Below are 19,921 nucleotides of genomic sequence, written 5' to 3'. Positions count from 1 at the left end.
ACATTATATTTTAAATTTAGAGCTATATCCTGCTTATGTTATCATGTCATCAATGTTCTTCAAAATCACAGGTTTTAGTGATTGTATAATATTCTGTCTATATCCCATAATTTAGTCAGGCATTTCTCTATTGTTAAATATTAATTCTCTTTCAAATTTTCCTGTTATAAATAAATACAAATCTATTATAAATATGCTTATATTTATAATATATATAATATAGTATTTTTTTTCTCATTAGCAGATGTCAATAACTACAGGGTCAAGGAAATGGACTTTCAACCAATATGTTTTGAGCAATGAATAACTGCTAAACACCCTGCAAGGATTTAGGTACGCAAAGATGAATAAGCCAAAGTATATTGTCCTTAAGGAACTCATGCCTAGAAAAGACAATCAAATAAAAAAGCAGGGCAGCTTGGGATCCTGGGGGGCCTCGTGGTTCCACAGTCCACTAGAACCCAGTGAGTAAGAGCTCTTTCTCAAAAAGAAAATAATTACTTGATGAAAGGGATACGGTTTTACCTTTAAACTCTGAAGATTCTACTTGATTATCCTATTGGGGCTTTCCCTAGGCTCCAAACAATCTCTGATTCTGATACAGATACCCTGAGCACCACAGGATCTAATCAGGGTCATGAGAACCAAGCACTAGAATTGTTTACACTTTAGCCTGGACCACCTGAAGAATCTTTTCTTGCACTGGATGCCACTCAGTACTTACAGCCTTTAAACATCATTTATTCAATGAGTTGGAACTGAGCACCAACTGTTACAAATTACTTCTAAAACTGAGACACCCATTAAATATTATGCCACTTTCTTAATAGTAGAGGGCTGGACACTGCAGTAACTTTCGAGAAGATAACAGTTATCGACTCCCAGAAATTTTACTGAGTTAGCAGTTCCTTCTATTTTTTCAGTAAATATCTCCTATCCTCTTTTACTTATGTGCATTTTCACAGGATCTAGCTTAACAGATAACACTGTTCTCAAAAACTTGTATACTTGTATCCTCAGACTGTACTTATCTCCCAAATTCCAATTTTCTATTTACAAGTGCTTGTTAGACACCTACTCCTAGACGTCTTACAGGTGTCTACAATTCAGTGCATGTACTATGGAACTCACTGTATTTTCCCCAACCATATCTTCCCTATTTTTGTTAATGGTACCATCTGCCTAGATGTTCAGTTCAAAACCTGAGGCATTTTTGACTCCTCCCTCTTTCTTCACCTAATCAGTGGTCAAACCATTTTCCTTCTACATCCATCATGAATCTGTTCCCTCCCTTCCTCTTTACTTCCTACAATTCACTCTTCTTATCATTAATTTTATTATAAGTATAGCCTCCTATCTAATCTGCTCTTCCTACCACCAAACTTTATATTTCCTGAAGTAAAGAGCTGTCTATATCACGTTCCTAGTTAAAATCTTTCACTAACCACTGTGTTGGATCAAATTATCTTTCTGGCTTTCTATCTCCTGATGCTCCCTCTTCAAAAATTGCTTCCTTGGTAATTAGACTTACCTTGGTGATCATTGTGAAATGTACAGAAATGTTGAATTAATATGTTGTGTAACAGGAACTGTGTTGTAGGTCAATAATACTTCGAAAACAAACTCACAGAAAAAGAAATCAGATTTTGGTTACCAGAGGCAAGGGGAGGGGGAATTAGCTGAAGGCAGTCAAAAGGTACAAACTTGCAGTTAAAAGTAAGAGAAGTACTAGGGATGCAATGTACTACATGATAAATATAATGAACACTGCTGTGTGTTATATATGAAGGTGGTTAAGAGAGTAAACTTTAAGAGTTCTCATCACAGGGGAAAATTTTTATTCTATTTCTTTGGTTTTATATCTATATCGGATGATGACTGCTTACTAAACTTATTGCAATAATCATTTCATGATGTATGTAAGTCAAATCATCATGCTGTACACCTTAAACTTAATACAGTGATGTATGTCAATTATATCTCAATAAAACTCGAAGAAAAAAATTGCTTCCTTTAATCTGAGGCTATTTCCTGTTCTTTAACTATGCCCCTTGCTCCACATCTTAATTCCTTTAGTACTTTCATTCAAGTAATCTTTCTACTGCTGCATCTCCACCATCAAACATTCCTTACCGATGTATGCATGTCTAAAATCTCCCATTTTCTATAAGCTATTTGATGGCAGGAACTGTGTGCTAAGTCCTTGAGAACTCAGTTCATAGCATTTGCTGACATACAGTAATTATTGAGTAAATATTTGTCAAATTGAATTATTTTCCTTCCAAGGTTGAGACAATATGCCTTCCCCTCTTTAAAACGTTCTCTTTTCTCCCATTCAGATATACTTCCTCACTCTTCAGATGTACTCTAATTTGCTTTATTCTTTAATAATGAAACATATTTTCCTTGGCATAACAGTTATTTGGAGGGATTACCGTGTGCAGCAAATGCCCCTGAGTGAGCATTTGTGGGCTAGGAAAGTGGGAAATAGCTACTGGGCACATTGGTAACTTTAGTATGTTGGATAGGAATAATTGTTACTTGTAGCCAACTCTGCATATCTGTAATGAATACTCTGGACTGCTCAAAAATGTATTAGATTCCTACTGTATTTTCAGAAGCTTAAGCAAAAAAACAATTTCTCACCTGCACTTGACATTGTGCACCTGAGTGGAATCACAATATAAGTTATCCATTCCACAGCATTTGTTAAATGGCCAAGTACACAATAATCCTCTGTGGTAAATAACTCTCTGGAGAGATGAATTGCTTTTTGCTCATTGTCACCTAGTAGCAAGGGGCTAGGAGAAGTCATCTGTCTGTGGGCCAAAAATCAGAACAGCTAAGTCATCTTCAGAGATACTTGTTAGGAATGGCAAGAATGATAAATCTTGTCCAGTTACTGAGTGGAGAACAATCTTTGAGCCACTTGACTCGCATTCAAATTTACTCTAAGAGAACCTCGGGATGCTCATCCCTCCACATCATCCAGGAGTAGATTCTAAAGACCACTAGAATCCTTGGAAGTTTGCCTATCTCATTGTACATGTAGGTTCTTGAAAAGGAAAATAAGTTTCTTTTTTCCAAAAGAAGTTAACATATAATGTTGTAGCCTTATAAAGGTCCCTCTCTGATACTTGAGTTTAATTTTCTAATCATTTTAAATCATAAATAACCATTAAAATGATCTATAAAGGGAAGACTTCAGATATGTGCTATCTACAATAGTAGCCACTAACTAGCCCTATGTGGCTACAGAACACTTGAAACTGAGGAACTGAATGTTTTACTTTATTTTAAAATTTAAATTTGAAAACTGAAGTACTGACTTTTATCCTGATGACATGTTAAATTGATAATATTTTAGATATAATGGGTTAGATTATTTAAATTAATTTCAACTGTTTTTTAAGATTACATATGTGGCTCACATTCTACTTTTATTGGACAGCACTGCTTTAGAATGATATGTTTGGTTTAGTTATGTAGGCTTCATTCTAGACTATTATTATTTTTTTTTTTTTTTTTTTTTTTTTTTTAGACTATTATTTGTAAAGCTGTTGATTTGATCTAAAAGTCTTCCGTGAACTTTGCTTCCTGGAAGAAGTTATTAGAAACAAAATTTCAAGTTGTTTTCATTTACTAAGGTTTAGGAATCAAGCTAAAATCTACTCCAAAAATCTATAAATCACTTACTTTGTTTAAACATACACACACACACAAAGTTTATAAATAAAGTTTTTATATATTTACATAAACATATAAAATATCTTAGAAACTTAACTCACAGGTTGGCTAACAGTGTTTCCCAAATCATTAACTGATCTTCTGATCATTAAATTTAGCTAAAAGGTAAATTTGTCAGAACAGGACTGAGAACCATTGTCAAAACGTCCATGCTTATAAATAAGACTAACAAAGTCGGATACTTTAGGTTAATTTGGGTCAAACTCATGTACAGATTATAAAATTAGTGCAATGGGATTGTGACTGAAATTATAAAAACAAACTGTTTTAAGTTTTTAGTTCCAAACTTAAAAAAAAAAAAAGTAGTCCGTTAAAAGTCTTAACATTTTCTGTTTTGACCTGAATACCAAATGGAAAAGTAAAATAATATTCTATAAAACACCTACGATGAAGAAATTTAGAATAAATGAACGTGAATCTATGAAAAGTCTCATTTATTTAACTGATACTTTGTTGGTGATGACACTCTACTTGTATTAACTCAATGGATATCAATTGTGCACCAAGCACTGAGACGGTATTGTCACACATGCTCCGCTATTTACACTTTACATCGATTGATGGGGGAGGTATCATTTTTAGCATATTTTATTGACAGAGCACTAAATCTTGAAAACCCCTTTCCCAGGATCACACAACCAGTATGTGAAAGAGCAGGGATTAGGAACTCAATTCTGCCTGGCGTCACGCAAACAGCAGTGTGGCATTTTATTCCCTCATCTACTTCTGTGGCTGCGAGCAGCTTGTCAGGGACACTGTAAAAGCAGCAGAAGAAAGATTCTCCTTCTTCTGGATGCCCACGGAATATTGTTCATTCTATTATAGCATTCGCTGACTTGTACGTATAACTTATCTGCTTCCTCCCACTAGATCATTGTTCCTTGGGGAACTTAGTAAGTATTCCATTGTTGTTTGATGAATGAATGGGTAAATGAATGAATAGTGGGTAAATGGGTAAATGAGACTGTGCAAAGCAATCCTGACACAATCTAGACACACTTGCTGTATTAAGTCTTAGCTTTGCTCAAGCCTGGACCATCTCATTTCAAGTAGTAAAATTCCAGAGCTAAGTCTCCTGAAAATACAAGTGCCAAAAGTTGTTCTTTAAGTAAGCAATACATATATGAATATGTGTGTGTGTGTGTGTGTGTGTGTGTGCGCGCGCGCGCGCATGTGAGTGTATATATATAAAACTAACTCCCCCCATGTCTCCCCTCTCCCCCTCCTCCCTCTTCTTCCCTCTTATCTCTCTCTCTCTTTCTCCCTCCCCACCTCCCTCCCCCCACCCCGCATCATGAGGTCAATTTTTATATTTAACAGAAAACAAACACAGCAATGTATATGCATCCCCCGAAACCACATCAACCTGCACAGATACATGAAAATGAAAGCTGTGAGGGAGATAAAGTTGCATAATGCATTGAATTGCATAATTCCCTAAAGGTATATAAGAAGGGCCTGACTTTGTTAACTTAGAGTTTTTATTTGAATTCTGAAATATAACTAATTTGTATCAGTAGTTTCATTCATCATTTTGTCTTTATAATTCTACTGATTGTGACAACTTACCAAGTTGCCAAAGACACTTCAGATAGAAAAAAATGTTTACGAAAAAACAGATGTGCCCTTTCACAGGAAACACTGCTCTTGAAATTAAAGGGAAAAAAATGGTAACCTCAGAATTACAGTGATAATTATGTTCAGAAAATAAATTCCTGTCAACAAGATTAAATAAGAATGAATAGAAATGCTATCAGTCAAGGGAGTAATAAAACAGATTACCATGCTGTCTTTTCTAAATACAAGACAGTGTGGGAGCGGTACTGGAAGAAACTGAACCTTTAAACCCTGAGAGGAGCTGGAGAAAAATGAGGTCTCTGTCCAAAACCTGATGGGAAAACACTCATCAAACAAGAGATCAGAGAAGGAAGAAGGCTAATCTCAAGGCAGGCCCTTGCCATGCCTTATTCTTTCTTCCAACCCATTTCAATTCTTCTATTCTCATCAGCCATTTTCAATGAATTAGTGTTTATACCAGTTGTTTTCCAGTTACGCCTAACTCTAAGCCATCAAAAAATGAAACACTGTTGGTAGGCTCATGCCTGAGTCCAAAAGAACGTCTATTGGCGTTACAATATTTACCCTTATTCTAACATGACTACAACCTACTAAGCCTAGTTTCAGAGTCAAACTGTATTTTCCTTTCACATGGAACACCCATTGTTTCGGATGTCTTATTTGCATCATTTTCCCTTTACATATAAAATTTAGAAGTGAAACTCAGTTGCAAGCTGAACAAAAGTTTACAACCCTCAGTTCTCTTTCTAAAAATACAGCTGTGCGATTCTATAACCCAGAAAACAGAATGTACATGTGGAAACCATTAAATTACATTGAATTTAATTAAAAGTTGCTCCCAATCAAGTATAAAGTAAATCAAAATGACTGTAGAATCCTAATGCATCAGTGACATTTGGTATTCATCACTTGTAGAAAATACAGCAGGGATGTACTGAGGGACAGAATATTTCAGAGTCCAAACTTCAAATCTCCATAATCAAAAAAAGAAAAGGATGCATCCCAGGCAGTCCACCATGCTGCCCTTTACTAGTCTGAAGAAGGTGGAATACAAATCAAGGCATCAAAGAACTGCTGATCTCGATCCCAGGAACATTAAAGGTTAACAATGACAACCCTTTCCAGGCTTTCAGGTTATCACCTGTCAGTAGCAGGAGTCTAACGCTTCAGAAATTGATCTTTCCAGTTACTGGAACTTATTTTATGTTGAGCCTTACGAGGATATTCAGTTCACTTCCATTTAAATAATCATAAAGAAGAGACTATGTACCAGACGCTCAATATCTTGATTCATAAATCAGAAAATAATGTGCCTTTATACCTTAAAATATTTCAAAAGCTTCATAATTTACATGAATTATAATAGACCATGGTCCTTTCAAGAGGGAAACAGCGTGGAAGCAACCAAGCAGTAACAAAAACACCACCGCATACCTTCTCGTGATCAGGAGACATATAGAAGTGCGCAGGGTTAACTCTAGGCAAAAATGGGAAACTGCAAAATGATATCTTGGAATTCTCAGTATCCACTTCAGTAATTCTCCTCTTCTCTGCTACTTAGAGAATTCTCTCCTCCTTCAAGGATTCTGTACCTTTTTATTGGGACCTTTTCTTTTCCCATCAAATTAAGACACTGCCTTGGTCTCTGGTTGGAAAGGACTCCTGGTCTCCAAATGTCTCTTTGAGAGAGATTCAAATGTCTCTCTTGTTTGCTCAGTGAGAAGGAGCCAGAAGAGGGCAGGGGCATGGTCTAAGGAGGCCCTTGTAGCCAATCATCATTTGCTTATTCAAGGACTAGGCATTCACCCTGCTTGCACTTCCTCTGGGAAGGCTTTCTTTCTCCCTGTCTTCTCTCTGCTATGACCCTTCTCTACCTTTCCTCTGTTACTACCTCAGACTCTACCTGCCCACTTTCTCTTCCTTTCTGTTCCAACATTCACGTATGGAATTTACATGCTTTCCAGCACATTTGGCATAATCTTTGTTACTAATTGAAGAAGCTGTAATGTTGTGATTCTTTTTATTTAAAGTGATAAAAATATATTTATATTATGTAGGTTATAATAGGTCTTGATGAAAAAAATTAACAATGTATTTTTACTAATAAAATCATTATAATTTGTGAATGTTACATTTATATAGAAGTTGGAGATAGATAAGTTTTTTTTTTTGTTTTTTTTTTTAGAACAAGTAAGTAGTCATTAAACAAAATTGGTGAACTAAGATCTAGGTCATCTCAAAGGAGGAGACTAATATATAGAGAGAGTAGATAAATGAGGAGTTTTTAAAATCAACATGAATATAGAAGAATGGAGACCCGGTTTAAAGTTTGCATAAGGAAACCTGAGGGACTTAGCTGGTGACTGGACCAGTATTCAATAATGGGATATTCCTGCCCAAGAAAGCCTGTATCAGCCTTGAACATCAACAGAGGCTCCCAGATATTGCTCCACAGGAGCCCCAGGTATCATCTGCTGAGGAAGGCCAGTGCTATCAAATCTCTAACTGATGCCAGTTCATGCCTGGGGTACTGATAAGTTTCTGGAAGGGATCCGAACATCTGAAGGGATAACTGAACAAATACTACTCAAAGTCAATACCAAAACCAAGACTCTACTAGTCTTCTTGAGACTTTTTCAAGGCCTAAGAAGAAAAAAAGATGGCTTCTTGAGAACTGCTTCAGATCAATTTGGATTGAGAAGAAACTCTTTAATTTCCCTTAAAGAAACTCTTTAATTTTCCATTTTGTTGAAAGTGAGGTTTATAGGTTTTTTCTAGGAGTCATGGCTTTAGATCAAGAAATATTCTCCCAAGAAAAACATTTTGACCTCCATCCTCACCATCACCTAAAACCTGACAAAATCAGGTATAGTACTTATTGCGGGGAACAGAGCAATCCCTTGATTGACTTAATACCATGAATGGAATAAATCCAGGCATCATAGGTCAAAGGAGTCCTCTTCCTAAATGTTATTCTGTCACATATATTTGCAATATTTACTCCACAATGACTTATGTACGTACCCTTAAGAACATCCCCACACATCCACACTTTGAAAAGAAAATCAAGAAATGTCCCATCATAATCCACACCCACCCCATTCTAAATGCCTATGTATTCTGCTTTGAAAAAGCAATGCAACGGTCAGAATACCCTTCTATACTCTTTGTCCTTCGAAGTGCACACAAAAGGTCATTAAGAAATCAGCCAACTATTTGCTTCTGGATAGGGATACCAGGATGGATAGCTAGAAAGGAGCCAATCATTCCCAGTGCCCTCCAGTTACTTATCTTAGTCCCCATCCCTCACTTCCTGGGGATATAGGATTGTTTGTCCCTCTAGTAGAAAACTCCAGCAGCAAACTAAAGTTTGAATAGATGCTTCATTCAGGCACCAAGAAATTTCAACAATAAAAATAATCGAAACTGCCTACAAATACAACTGCAGTATAAACACTACCTTTCAATCTCTTAAAATACATCTTGTTCTCGTGTCTCTCCATGGTGACTGTGAGGTTACACTTAAATAAGCTTAGCGCGCTAAGTAGCAAGAACACATGCTGAGCAAAGGGAGTCATTTTCAATGTACAGTTATCATTCTCATTAGCCGCTCAGTAACTTTAGGTGAGCCGATAACCCAAAGCGACTGGAGGTAGAAGAGGAAGTCGAAATCTTTAAGAAATAAATTTGTTTCGTGGAGGATGAGACCAGCCCTAGACCTACATCTGTCTTTAATTCTCTACTTTCCTACTTTGAAGTAAAATACAAAGAGAAATTATATAAATAAACGTTAATTTGATTAGCTTAATAAGGTTACTTAAACCACTCTTTAGAAGAAAAGTAGCCAAGTGAAAAAGGACACTGGCTTTGACATCAAATACCTCCACTTTTGAGACTAGCCTTGCTCCTTGCCAGTTTGGTGGCCTGAGGAAGATGTTACCTAAGATCTCAAAGCTTGAGTCTCCTCATTTGCAAAAAGGAAGATTAATATTTGTGTAGGTTTGAAATGAGAGGATGACTTTAAAATACATGCAAAATCTTTCACAAGGCACAAGTTCCATAGTTGTTCATTTATGGTATAATTATTTGGTGATTATTTCTGCTAAAAGAACCTCGGAGTCCTAGAGATAGTAGTAGTAATAGCAGTAACAATAGCTAACATCTATCAAGTCCTTATTTTGGGTCAGATGCTGGTTCTACTATTCTTGTAGCTTTCACACGTATTATGAGTTGTATGTATTGGACTCTATCTCACTTTCTTCCCTAAATTAAATACATGCCATTCCTCCTGTAAAAGTGTGTATATGTATATGCTGATATATATGCATTTGTAAGTCAAATGCATATTAAGAAAACTTAAATGGAAATGAAAACTGCTTTCTTCAGTTGAATCATGTCCAATACCAAACATGAAAATCACATCTCTTATAGCTCTACATTATATTTATCCTAACATATAATCCTTTCCCTTTTCTTGTCCTAGTCAATTTTACTTTCTTAATTTTTTTGGTTATATCTCAGTTTTGTTTTTTAAATTCATATAGAAGACTTCTATAAATATAGAAATAAAAAGGACACTTTTGCACAGTAGCATGATTTAGAATACTTGAAATTAAATAAAATGTATACTGAACTGATATCATAAATCAACATTATCCTCTGTTTTAACAGTCTTTGCCTATCTGGCCACAGTTTTTCATATTCTCTGTTGGCAGTTAATTCTAACATCAACTGTTCTTATACTACAGCAGAACATTTTTTCCCCTTAACATCAGTTTGCCTATTTATTCTCCTGTTTCAGTTAAAGAATGACAATAATTGGACCTTACCCTAATCTTCATAACTCTATCTTGTTGCTATGTCATGATGCTGTTCTACATATTTTTACTCTTATTCTTGCTTTCATTAAGGTCAATTTTATCAAAACACTTCTCAAAGAAAAACTAAATTATGTGTGAAATTTTTCAGGTCTGGGGATCAACCATCTATATGAAAAAATTGTAATTCCATTACTGTAGAAATATCTTCCTTCTCTACACTTCAAATGTTTGACTAATATGCTTTTTGTTCTTTAAAATGTTTGGATAAAAGGCTTGAAAGCATATCATTGCCAATACCATTTTCTAAAAATCAACAAGCTTTATAGTTTCTTATAAAGACTGTGACCTGAGGCAGGACTTCGCACTGCACATTCACAAGGATATTAATTCCCAAAGCTCTGTGTGATTTGAATACCATTGCTGTCATTTGTCTTCCCTTCTTTTCCCCAGAGAGAAAGCTCAGATACTTTTCAAGTTACTTCTCTGCATTCCAGATGAAAGAAGAGGAAGGAAAATGAAATTAATGTTATAAATTTAATGATTTAAGTTTAGCGATTTTTGTTACGTTTTTCTTGGAAATTTTTAAATTGCTTTTCCCCAAGTTAATTCCATATCTCTACAGGAAAAATAGCTGAACCTAGTAAAAAGTTAATGGGCAATTATTTAATTTACTTACAACTGAATTTACTTTTCTTGTTTTCAAAACGATTAAAGTATGAAAGGAATATTTTTAAAGTTTTCTTTTTTAGGAAATCCAAGTTAATTTTAATAAGATAGCAATCCTTGTTGCTCTTTATATCAGTGATTTGGGAGGAGTTACTAAAAATGGTAGAAGGGCAACTGAAGAATTTAGTATTATTCTAAAATTTTATGAAATTTGTAAATTTTAGTTTCACAGAGTGATTTATGAAATAAATTTATTTATTTATGAAATAAAATATTCTCTACGAAACACTGAAAACAAAATATATTCTTTAGGTTAGATGTTAAGCGATAATGTAGCCTAGTGTCTTGTCATATTTGACCCTTACTTGGTGACATTTTTTGCCATTGATTAAAAAAGGAATAATTCACTAGAAACTTTGAAAGTAAAAACACTTCCTTGGTATTCCCAATGCCTATAACAATGCCCGATTTTGAATGAAGAGAAAAAGTAAATATTTGATTTCTTCCCTGGCTGGTTGTTCTAATTAAGCATCCCCTTGGATCCCAAGACAATTCAAAAATGAATTCCATAAGATGCAGCCAGTACAGAGGAAATCTCCAGAGAAATGGACACGAGCTTTCATTCCAGGGGAGAAAGAAAGATTATTTTCTTGAACAGAGATGTCATATGACCCTATAGAGTGTCTGTATCAAGTTCAATTCCAGATATTGGCTGGGGAGAGAATCAATGGAGTATGATTAAGAATCACAAGCCTTCACCCTGGAGACAAATGGAGCAAGGAGGATAAGGGTACTCCCTGAAGATCCGTCAGAACAAAAGAAGGGGAGAGGCAGGAAATCAGGAAATGCCAGCGCCAGGTCTCATTGAGAATGTAGGCATTTTCATTCTGGCCAGATTTCCAAGAATATATCCCAGCTGAATTCTTTTTTGAAGAGAAAAAAAATGAATACAGTAAATCTCTTCCTAACATTCTATCAGCTAGAAATCTCCATTACTTGGCCCTTCTGAATCTTTATATAATGAAAACTGATGATTAGGTTTTTAAGTATCTTTTGTACCATCAAAGTAAAGTTTGTATTATACCTGATATAGTTTAACTGTTAAATATACATTTTTAAAAGAAGCCACCCATGTATGACATTCATTTATAGCTATTTAAGTCCACTCTACTGAAGACACTTGTTCATCCCACAGTGGACCAGAGGCTCAATGAGAGCTACGAGGCTCTTGCCCTCAGGAGCTCATGATAAAATAGCAGAACATAAAAAGTTTAAACAATCAGGGCAGTACAATTTCTAGTTCCTATGATCCATGTACAGGATAGAAATTTTTCTGTAAAATTTTTTTTCAAAGAATGTGGACATCCAAAGCGGCAAAGAAGTTGCTATATCAAGGGATAGAAAAGTAAATTGTCAGTAAGTATCAAGATAATGACTGAAAAAGAATGACATGGTATAAGAGAAAGGAAATGGAGGATTAATAAAAAAGATTATCAGAAGAAATTGAATAAAAGAGAAAAACAGTCAAGGGATAACTATATATACCTATTTAGATATTTATGAAACATAATTCAATTTAGTATGCAATTTAAAAATAAAGACAGTCACAATAAAAGAATCACGATGGAATACATATTTGGAATGCCAAACTTTTGAGTTTTTTCATCCTATGCCCCAATTATGCTCATACCGTATATAGTTCCAAATCAAGTCATGCACCCTACAGCGAACCAATAAAGTATTAAACTTCAAACTCTAATTTGGACTCCGTTAATTTGTACATAATGGTTCGTTTGTTCGTTTGTTCATTCATTCTTGCATTCATCAAAAATTCAGCACATTCTATATGCCAGGCATTTTACTAAGGGATTCACTGATGAGCTAAATCAGACATAGTTCTTTACTGTGAAACGCCAACTAGTTTGTGACGGAGAGAGGCAGTGAGATATGACCGAGCCTGGAGGATAGGGCGGGATTTTCTGAGGAACTGGTATTCCAGATGAGATTTTGAATATAGGATTTTAAACTAGGTTAAAGGAGCATGGACGTGAGGGCAGGATGAAGAACAAGAACTTCCTATGCAAGGAGAACAGCATGTGCAAAGGTCCTGTGGGGAGACAGGTGGGGATACAGACAGGAGGAGGCTCTATGCAAGGCCCCTGTGGCAGAGCTCAGGGTCCAAGGGAGAGAGCGGCTCTAGGAAGGGCTCTAGGTTGACAGGCCTCAGGTCACTCATGAACTTGGGAAGACTTTGATGAGATGGGGGTAGGAGGTGAGTGGACTGGGTATTAGGGAGAAATGTTCAGAGATGTATTTTGAAATTATTTTGTCTGCCTGTCAGAGTAGAGAAAGGCCTGGAAAAATAAAAAGAAGAGTAAATGCAGGAAAATCACTTAGAAGCTTTTTTGCATTAATTTAGCCTAAAGATACAGTAACTGGGACTAGGACAGTGCCAATAGAAAAGGAGAAAAGTCAATTGATATCAAAATTATTTAGAAACTTAAAAACCAAGACTTGATTTATAGTTTGTATATTGGGGTGGGGAGGGGGGAGAGAGGCAGGGAATGGATATAGTAAGGATAACTCAGATCTTTGGTAGTATAACCAGAATATTGTAGGCATCATTCACAAAGATAACAAATACAGAACAAAGAGCAAGGATTTAGGACCAGATTTGGGGCAGTGGAAAGAGAACATTTGTGAGTTTCACTTTGGAGGGCCACTGAGACATCCAAGAGCCTGACATAAGGGTCTATTTCTCAGAGGAGAGGCCTAGGCTAGAAACATATTTATGTGGGTATGGACGATTTCCCCTAAAGAGAAGAAATAAAAATGAGAGAAAATATAGGGCCACTTTCAAAACCTCCTAGGATCCTAAACATTTAATGGTCAATCGGACAGAAATGAGCTGCCTAGGAAGCTGAGGAAAAGTGGGAAACAAAATGAGAGCACACGTAATGTAAGAGAATGTCTCAAGAAGAAGGGAGGGGCCAGTATTGCCGAGAATTACACAGATGTTAATCTAATATGTTGATAAGTGAAATGCTACCGCTGCATTTAGCAAAATACAAATCATATATCACCAACTAGAGCTACTTTGACAGAGCAGGGGTGTGGCAACTAGATCGAAACAGACTGAGGAGTAGATGGGGAAGGGATGTGAAGAAAAGATGGCGGTCAATACAGACAATATTCTTGACACTGAAGGAACTGAGAGAGATAAGTTATTTGTAAGAGGATGTGAGAAAAACAGAGATTTGTTGTTTATTTTGTTTTGCTTATAATGGTTTGATTTGTTGGGATCCGTTTGTTTTGGGGGGAGACTGAAACATATTTAAAAGTAAATGGGAACCCTTAAGCAGTTGAAAAAAAAAGAAAAATACAGTTTGATAGGTTAAGATCCTGAGAAAGCCAAGGAGTTGTGATTAAGTATGAGGGGATGAGGATGGGATGGATACCAGATGTAGGTGGATTACATGCTAGGTATGAGGAAGCAGAGGGCTTCCATTTATATATGCCTGTGTGTGAAACAGTAAGTGAGACAGCTTGCTCAGACTAGATCATTAGCTGAAATAGCCAGTAGTAAAAGGGTAATGGGATAGAGGTTCAAGAAGAATAGATAAGATTTGCAACTGTCATTGAGAGGGATGGGAGATATAATTGACCAAAGAAACATAGTAAGATCATGGAAGTACTAAGAGTCCAGTGAAAATAGGTGGTTATGTATTTACAGTGGAAGCAATCTGCCATGTTGTGAGGTTTCAACAGCACTTGGCCATCGGTGGACATAACTGCAGTCATTCAGGGATGAGGTTTTGCCTTTTGAACAGAAAAGCAATGGACAAGAAAGAAAAAGGAGTGTTTTTGAAATGACAGAGCTCTGAGCTAGATGGGAAGAAAGTGAAAAAGGAGAGATCTGATGGCCTTGGAGACAGGATAGGGGTCAATGGACTAGAGTGCTTGATGAGGGTGAAGGAGTAGTTGTAGTGTAAATAGCTGCAAAAACAAGCTTGTGGACCTGCTTGAATTAGTGATCTGAGAGACGGAACAGATTGGGGTGATCATAAGATCCAGAGGGTGTGTGTGAGAATAGAAGACTGAGATGGAGTACTGAAAAGGTCATTGAAGACAAATAGCACGTCAAAGAACTGAGAGGAGAAGGTTCTGACAGGTCATCCCCATCAATGCTGAAGTGCACCGGAATGACGGCAGCCCGAAAGGGGAAAGGCAGCCAATGATTCAGGTATCAATAGCTTAAATGAATGATGAGGATTGGCCAAAAGATCTGTAGGTGATTGCAGCAGAGACCATCCATGGAGGATAGGACAGTAAAACAGCCTCAAAGAAGCAATTCTTTTTTGACTAATGGATTTGGGAATAATGACCTCAAAGCAGCAATGAGGAGATGGTGCATATCAACCCTATCTCCAAGTCCTGTTTTCAGAATAACAATTAAACCAATTATTCATCTTCTCTACTAACAAAATTATACTTACAGTCAAAAATTTTGTAAAGATGACTTATAGCAAAGAATATCAAAATTACCATAATTATACCACTACTATTACAGGGAAAGAATTAACTGCTCCTTATGATTCTCAGGGAAAGGAGTCATCTGGAACAAGAGTCAGTACTTTTTCTCTAAAGCATCATACAGTAAACACTTCAGGCTTGTGGGCCAGTCTGTCACAACTATGGAATTCTGCCACTGTTGCATGGAAGCGGCCATAGACAATGCATAAATGAAGGTGATATTTTGAACCCAATCTATCCCACTACCATATCTGTCATTCAAATTAAGTCAGAAAAAGTGGTATTAGAATTTAAAAACCAATAACCGCTGCTTTCAGACTTAAAACTAAAGAAAATCAGCCAGAAGTTCATTATTTTCCTTTCCCTTAAAAGAAATAAAATTGAATGCAAGAACTCACCTGAACATAGAGTTCTCTGAGTTCATACTGAAATTTCTTGGGATCTGTGGTAACTGTTACTGGGCCAATTTCTGTGGAGATAAAAATGACATAGGTCAAAAATAGTGATCAATAGCGTTAAAGACTTTAATGTACTATGTCTGCAAATGTCTTTTCACTATGCACTACATGGTTATTTAACAATTAGAAATAGTCAGCAAAACAACAAAGACCACTTCTCAATTTATAGCAACCAAAGAATACCTTAAAATTTGCTGTAAATTATGCATACCTTAAAAAGTGGATTTTTAGCCTCAGAAAATGCAGAGATAGTAAAAAGGTCACAGGACAAAGAGTCTGGAGACCCCAGTTTCAGTCTCTTTTTACTCTCACCAGTGAGTGATATTAATTGGGCACCTACTTTGTTGTTGAAGTCTAAATGAATCACTTATCCATCTTTTAATTCTTCTTTCTCAACTATAAATTGTAAATTTGTCTGCAAATAAAAAATTTAATACTAAACAAAAACCAAATGACCCTTCCCTGTCTATCCCACAGGGTTTTTAAGAACTTGTAGAAGCAAAGATATGAGGATATTAAAAGTTCAGAAAACAGTCCCTATTGCTTCCTTCACCATGGCTGGTGTTGCTGCCCATCACTATCACCATTCTCCTAAGCTGGCTTTGACCACCATAATTATCTTTGGGGTCACTGACACCCTCATAACTGCCTTAATGTGCTGCACAAACCATTGTTTCAAGTGGAAACAGGTGAGGGGACCACTGCATTCCTTGGAACACCAAGATCTAAGTCAGGTGAAGAGAAAGAGCCCAGATACCAGTGTGGGTTAAATTGATTGATTGATTGATAGAACAATAGTGAGAAAGATATACATATACATAGATATATACAGCAGGTTTATAATAAACATTTTAATGTGCCAAGACCATTTTCTAAAAACAGAAAATCAACCTTTAAAATAGAAAAGCAGAAACTGGCCTTTACAGGTATCAATTACTTCCCCCAGGAAACATTCATATATTTAAGTAATAGTATTAAAATTCATCCAAGTATCATGTGTACAGACATATCACCTTAAGTTCCCAGGGTGGATGAAAATTTTTCTATTTTATCTAATGAAGATAACAGTACAAAATTATAAAAGTACTTAACATTTAGTTTTTATAAGACATTATCTAGCTTCAAATGCATACTGCTAGAAAAGGACTTTACAACTTCAAAGGCTAATAATTAATTAGCCAGGCCTTCTATAATGTGCTAAATGTGATATAAAAACAGACTTTTAGAATTTTAGAAATAAATGAGGTAAATTGGAAAGGAAGCACGATATGCCTGTCATAAGGCATGTAATTTTTCTTAGAAATTACATGAAAAAAATGTCACCATCCTTCACCAGATTAGACACCTTGCAGTATGCAAAAGGAATGGAGAGGCGATTGAAGAAACTGTGTGAAAATGCAAACATCTGCATTCTATACAGAGCAGAACAGTCACTGGCTGTGTAAAAGTCATGTCCTGAGTATATGGAAAATCGGAGAAGCCCACTCCCTCAAGATTAAACAAAGGCATACTTTGCAAAGGAATGCAAAACAGCAAAGAATATGCTAGACAGTTACACCCTGACATATAAATTGTCAGCAGCACTGTCAAGCCAAGCTTCTATGTTCCTCCATGGTATAATACTGAAGTAATTCTAGAATTCAAAACTCAAGAAGTAGAAAGAAATACAAAGAACACTAGAAAAAAAATTAATTATATGAAAATAAAAAGTACAGACATGCCAGAACATTCCCTATAATAATAATTTTTAAAATAACCCTGATATATGTCTGTTCTTCAATAGTGGAGATTAAGGGATGCTATTAAAATAGGAGGACTGATTCGCCTTCATTTAGTTATTGAGAGATTCAAATATCCACCTGTTTTCAACAAAGATAGGAAATATCTCCTGAAGCTCATTAATGTACATTTTTGCAAATCACACTGGACAGCTGAGGTAAAACTTCTATCAGTTATGAGCAATACTCAGGAGAGGTAAAGGCCCACTGAGCTGCCACATCCCTCCAGGTGTAAGCATCTTTTCAAACTCTTTTGAACTGAATGATATAACCATTTGGCAAAATCAGCCCTCCTCCCTCTCAGGACTTGTGTCCATTCCAGTCTTTCTCTTCATTTAACAGAGCCTTATGCCAGCTGTGTCATGAGCAATTTCCTCTTCTCTTCCTTTTTTCTCACGTTGGTTTCATCCCCTGTCAAGCCTTTGATGACATTCAACAGGTACAACTTTGTCTTCTCTTCCTTCCTGAACATGGTCCTCTATTGCTTATAAAATTAAATGGGAACCCTCCAAGGCATTTCAGGCCCTCTCTTCTATTTATCTAATCTTCCAACTTCGTCACACCCCTTAGCATGAAGCTACTGCTCTTCCTCATCCATGGCCATCACCATGTCCATGGCCATCTGCCCATACACCTCTTATTCTTTAAAGCCTGATTCAAGTCCTATCTTCTTGAATGTTTTGCCTTTTCTTCAATATGCTTTAATGTTGTTTGATGTCTGTATAATAAAGACATGGAAAGAATGAAGGTGAATAACATTTAGCAGAATGCAGGGACAATATCCTATTTTATTCAACCATCAATCTCCAAACAGAATCCTCAAGTTAGATGGGGCATTAAAGATCATTCTCTTATCTACAGACAAGAAAACTTGAGGTTCAGAGAAGATGACCCTGAAAGATTTTGGTAGTGAAGAGGTTAAGATATCTAGAAATATTTTCTACACTGAGCAACCTCCACACCTCACTAACATTTCCTCTTTTCCAAGATCTCCATTCTGTCAATGATTACATCACTATTAACTTTCTTCTTTCCTCTGGACCATAGGCAAGACAGACCATGTTAGGAGTGCCTAATTCGATGCACACAATATCTAGAATTCTTTATTGTCACATGCCTGGATATTATCTTTAATAGAACAAAGAAAATTATCTCTCTTGCCTAGTAGATATTATAATTAAAAACACAAAGAAACCTCACTAGAAAATTCCTTCTCTAATCTATTTAACAAACACACATTGATCATGGACTATATATGGCTGCCACCAGTAGCATAAGGACGACCAAACATGAACCCTGCCTTCAAAGTCCTGATGGATCTAGTGGAGAAAATAAAACTAATATGTAATTACAGTACAATACAATAAATGCATAAAGAGAAGTATGGAAAAGGTAGTGTGGGAGTACTAATTAACATAGAAAAAAATTTTTTTCAGAATGAACCATGGGGATTTCAAAAAGGAAATGAAAATTTAGGATTCCATATTAGAGAAAACAAAAACGTTCTTTATTAAAACTAATTTCTTTTTAAATTCTATATATCAAGTTTTCACGACAGCCCTGTATTTTATCAAATTACTATTACCTATAACTATCGATATTTGCAAGTACAATTCACAATACTTTGTAACATATAGTGGCTTCCTTTGAGCTTCACGACAACCTCATGAAGAAGTTAAAATACATACAATTATACAAAAAAACTGAAGGTTGGATGATAAGCCAAAGCCAACCAGTCCCTTTGAAGGCTACCACAATACTGTGTGCCTGCGACATGATGGCATCTACCAGATAATACTATGGCTGCCATTGCTTTTTTGTCTCCCTCACTTGACTGTCAGCCCAAGGAGATGAATTGTCTCAGTGTACCTATAATAGAGTCTCAGTAAATGTCTGAAGACGGGAAGAAGGGAGAGAAGGGAAAAAAAAGAATAAATGTTAAGCCCAGGCCTTCAGACCCTTTATTTTGTGCTCTTTTCATTTTACCATGGAGCCTCCACGCTATAGGTAAGACCACGCTGCATGATCAGCATGATGACAATGACTACTCAACTGAGAAAGTCTTCAGTTTACTCTTTTAACCAAATGTTTTGCTCTTTAATCAAGTTCTTGATGCAGATAATCAATAGATACAATTTTCCACATATAGCTTATCTTAAAAAGCAAAAGAACATTAAGCTAACATGTTATTAAAAATATAAGGAGTATGTCACGCTTCAGAATACTACTTTTGATTTAAAAAAATAACTGTCTGAGACTCTTAAAAAAGCCTTTCCTCTTCTCATTAATTGTGTTATTTCCTGTTTCCTAGGGATTTATCAGATGGGTTGGATTTATTTCC

The 19,921-nt window shown here is 36.0% G+C and overlaps 1 protein-coding gene across 1 annotated transcript in view; it reads right to left on the bottom strand.

Moving 5' to 3' along the window:
- HMCN1 (hemicentin 1) overlaps nucleotides 1–19,921 on the bottom strand; it is a 519,438-nt gene that overhangs the window by 397,666 nt on the left and 101,851 nt on the right. The window contains exon 2 of the mRNA XM_060035358.1: nucleotides 15,743–15,813. Coding sequence (XP_059891341.1) covers nucleotides 15,743–15,813 — 71 coding nt within the window. The remainder of the gene's footprint in view (nucleotides 1–15,742; nucleotides 15,814–19,921) is intronic.

This window comes from Delphinus delphis, chromosome 1, assembly GCF_949987515.2.
Source record: "Delphinus delphis chromosome 1, mDelDel1.2, whole genome shotgun sequence".
Taxonomy (NCBI): domain Eukaryota; kingdom Metazoa; phylum Chordata; class Mammalia; order Artiodactyla; family Delphinidae; genus Delphinus; species Delphinus delphis.
This window is presented reverse-complemented; position numbering and strand designations above follow the sequence as displayed.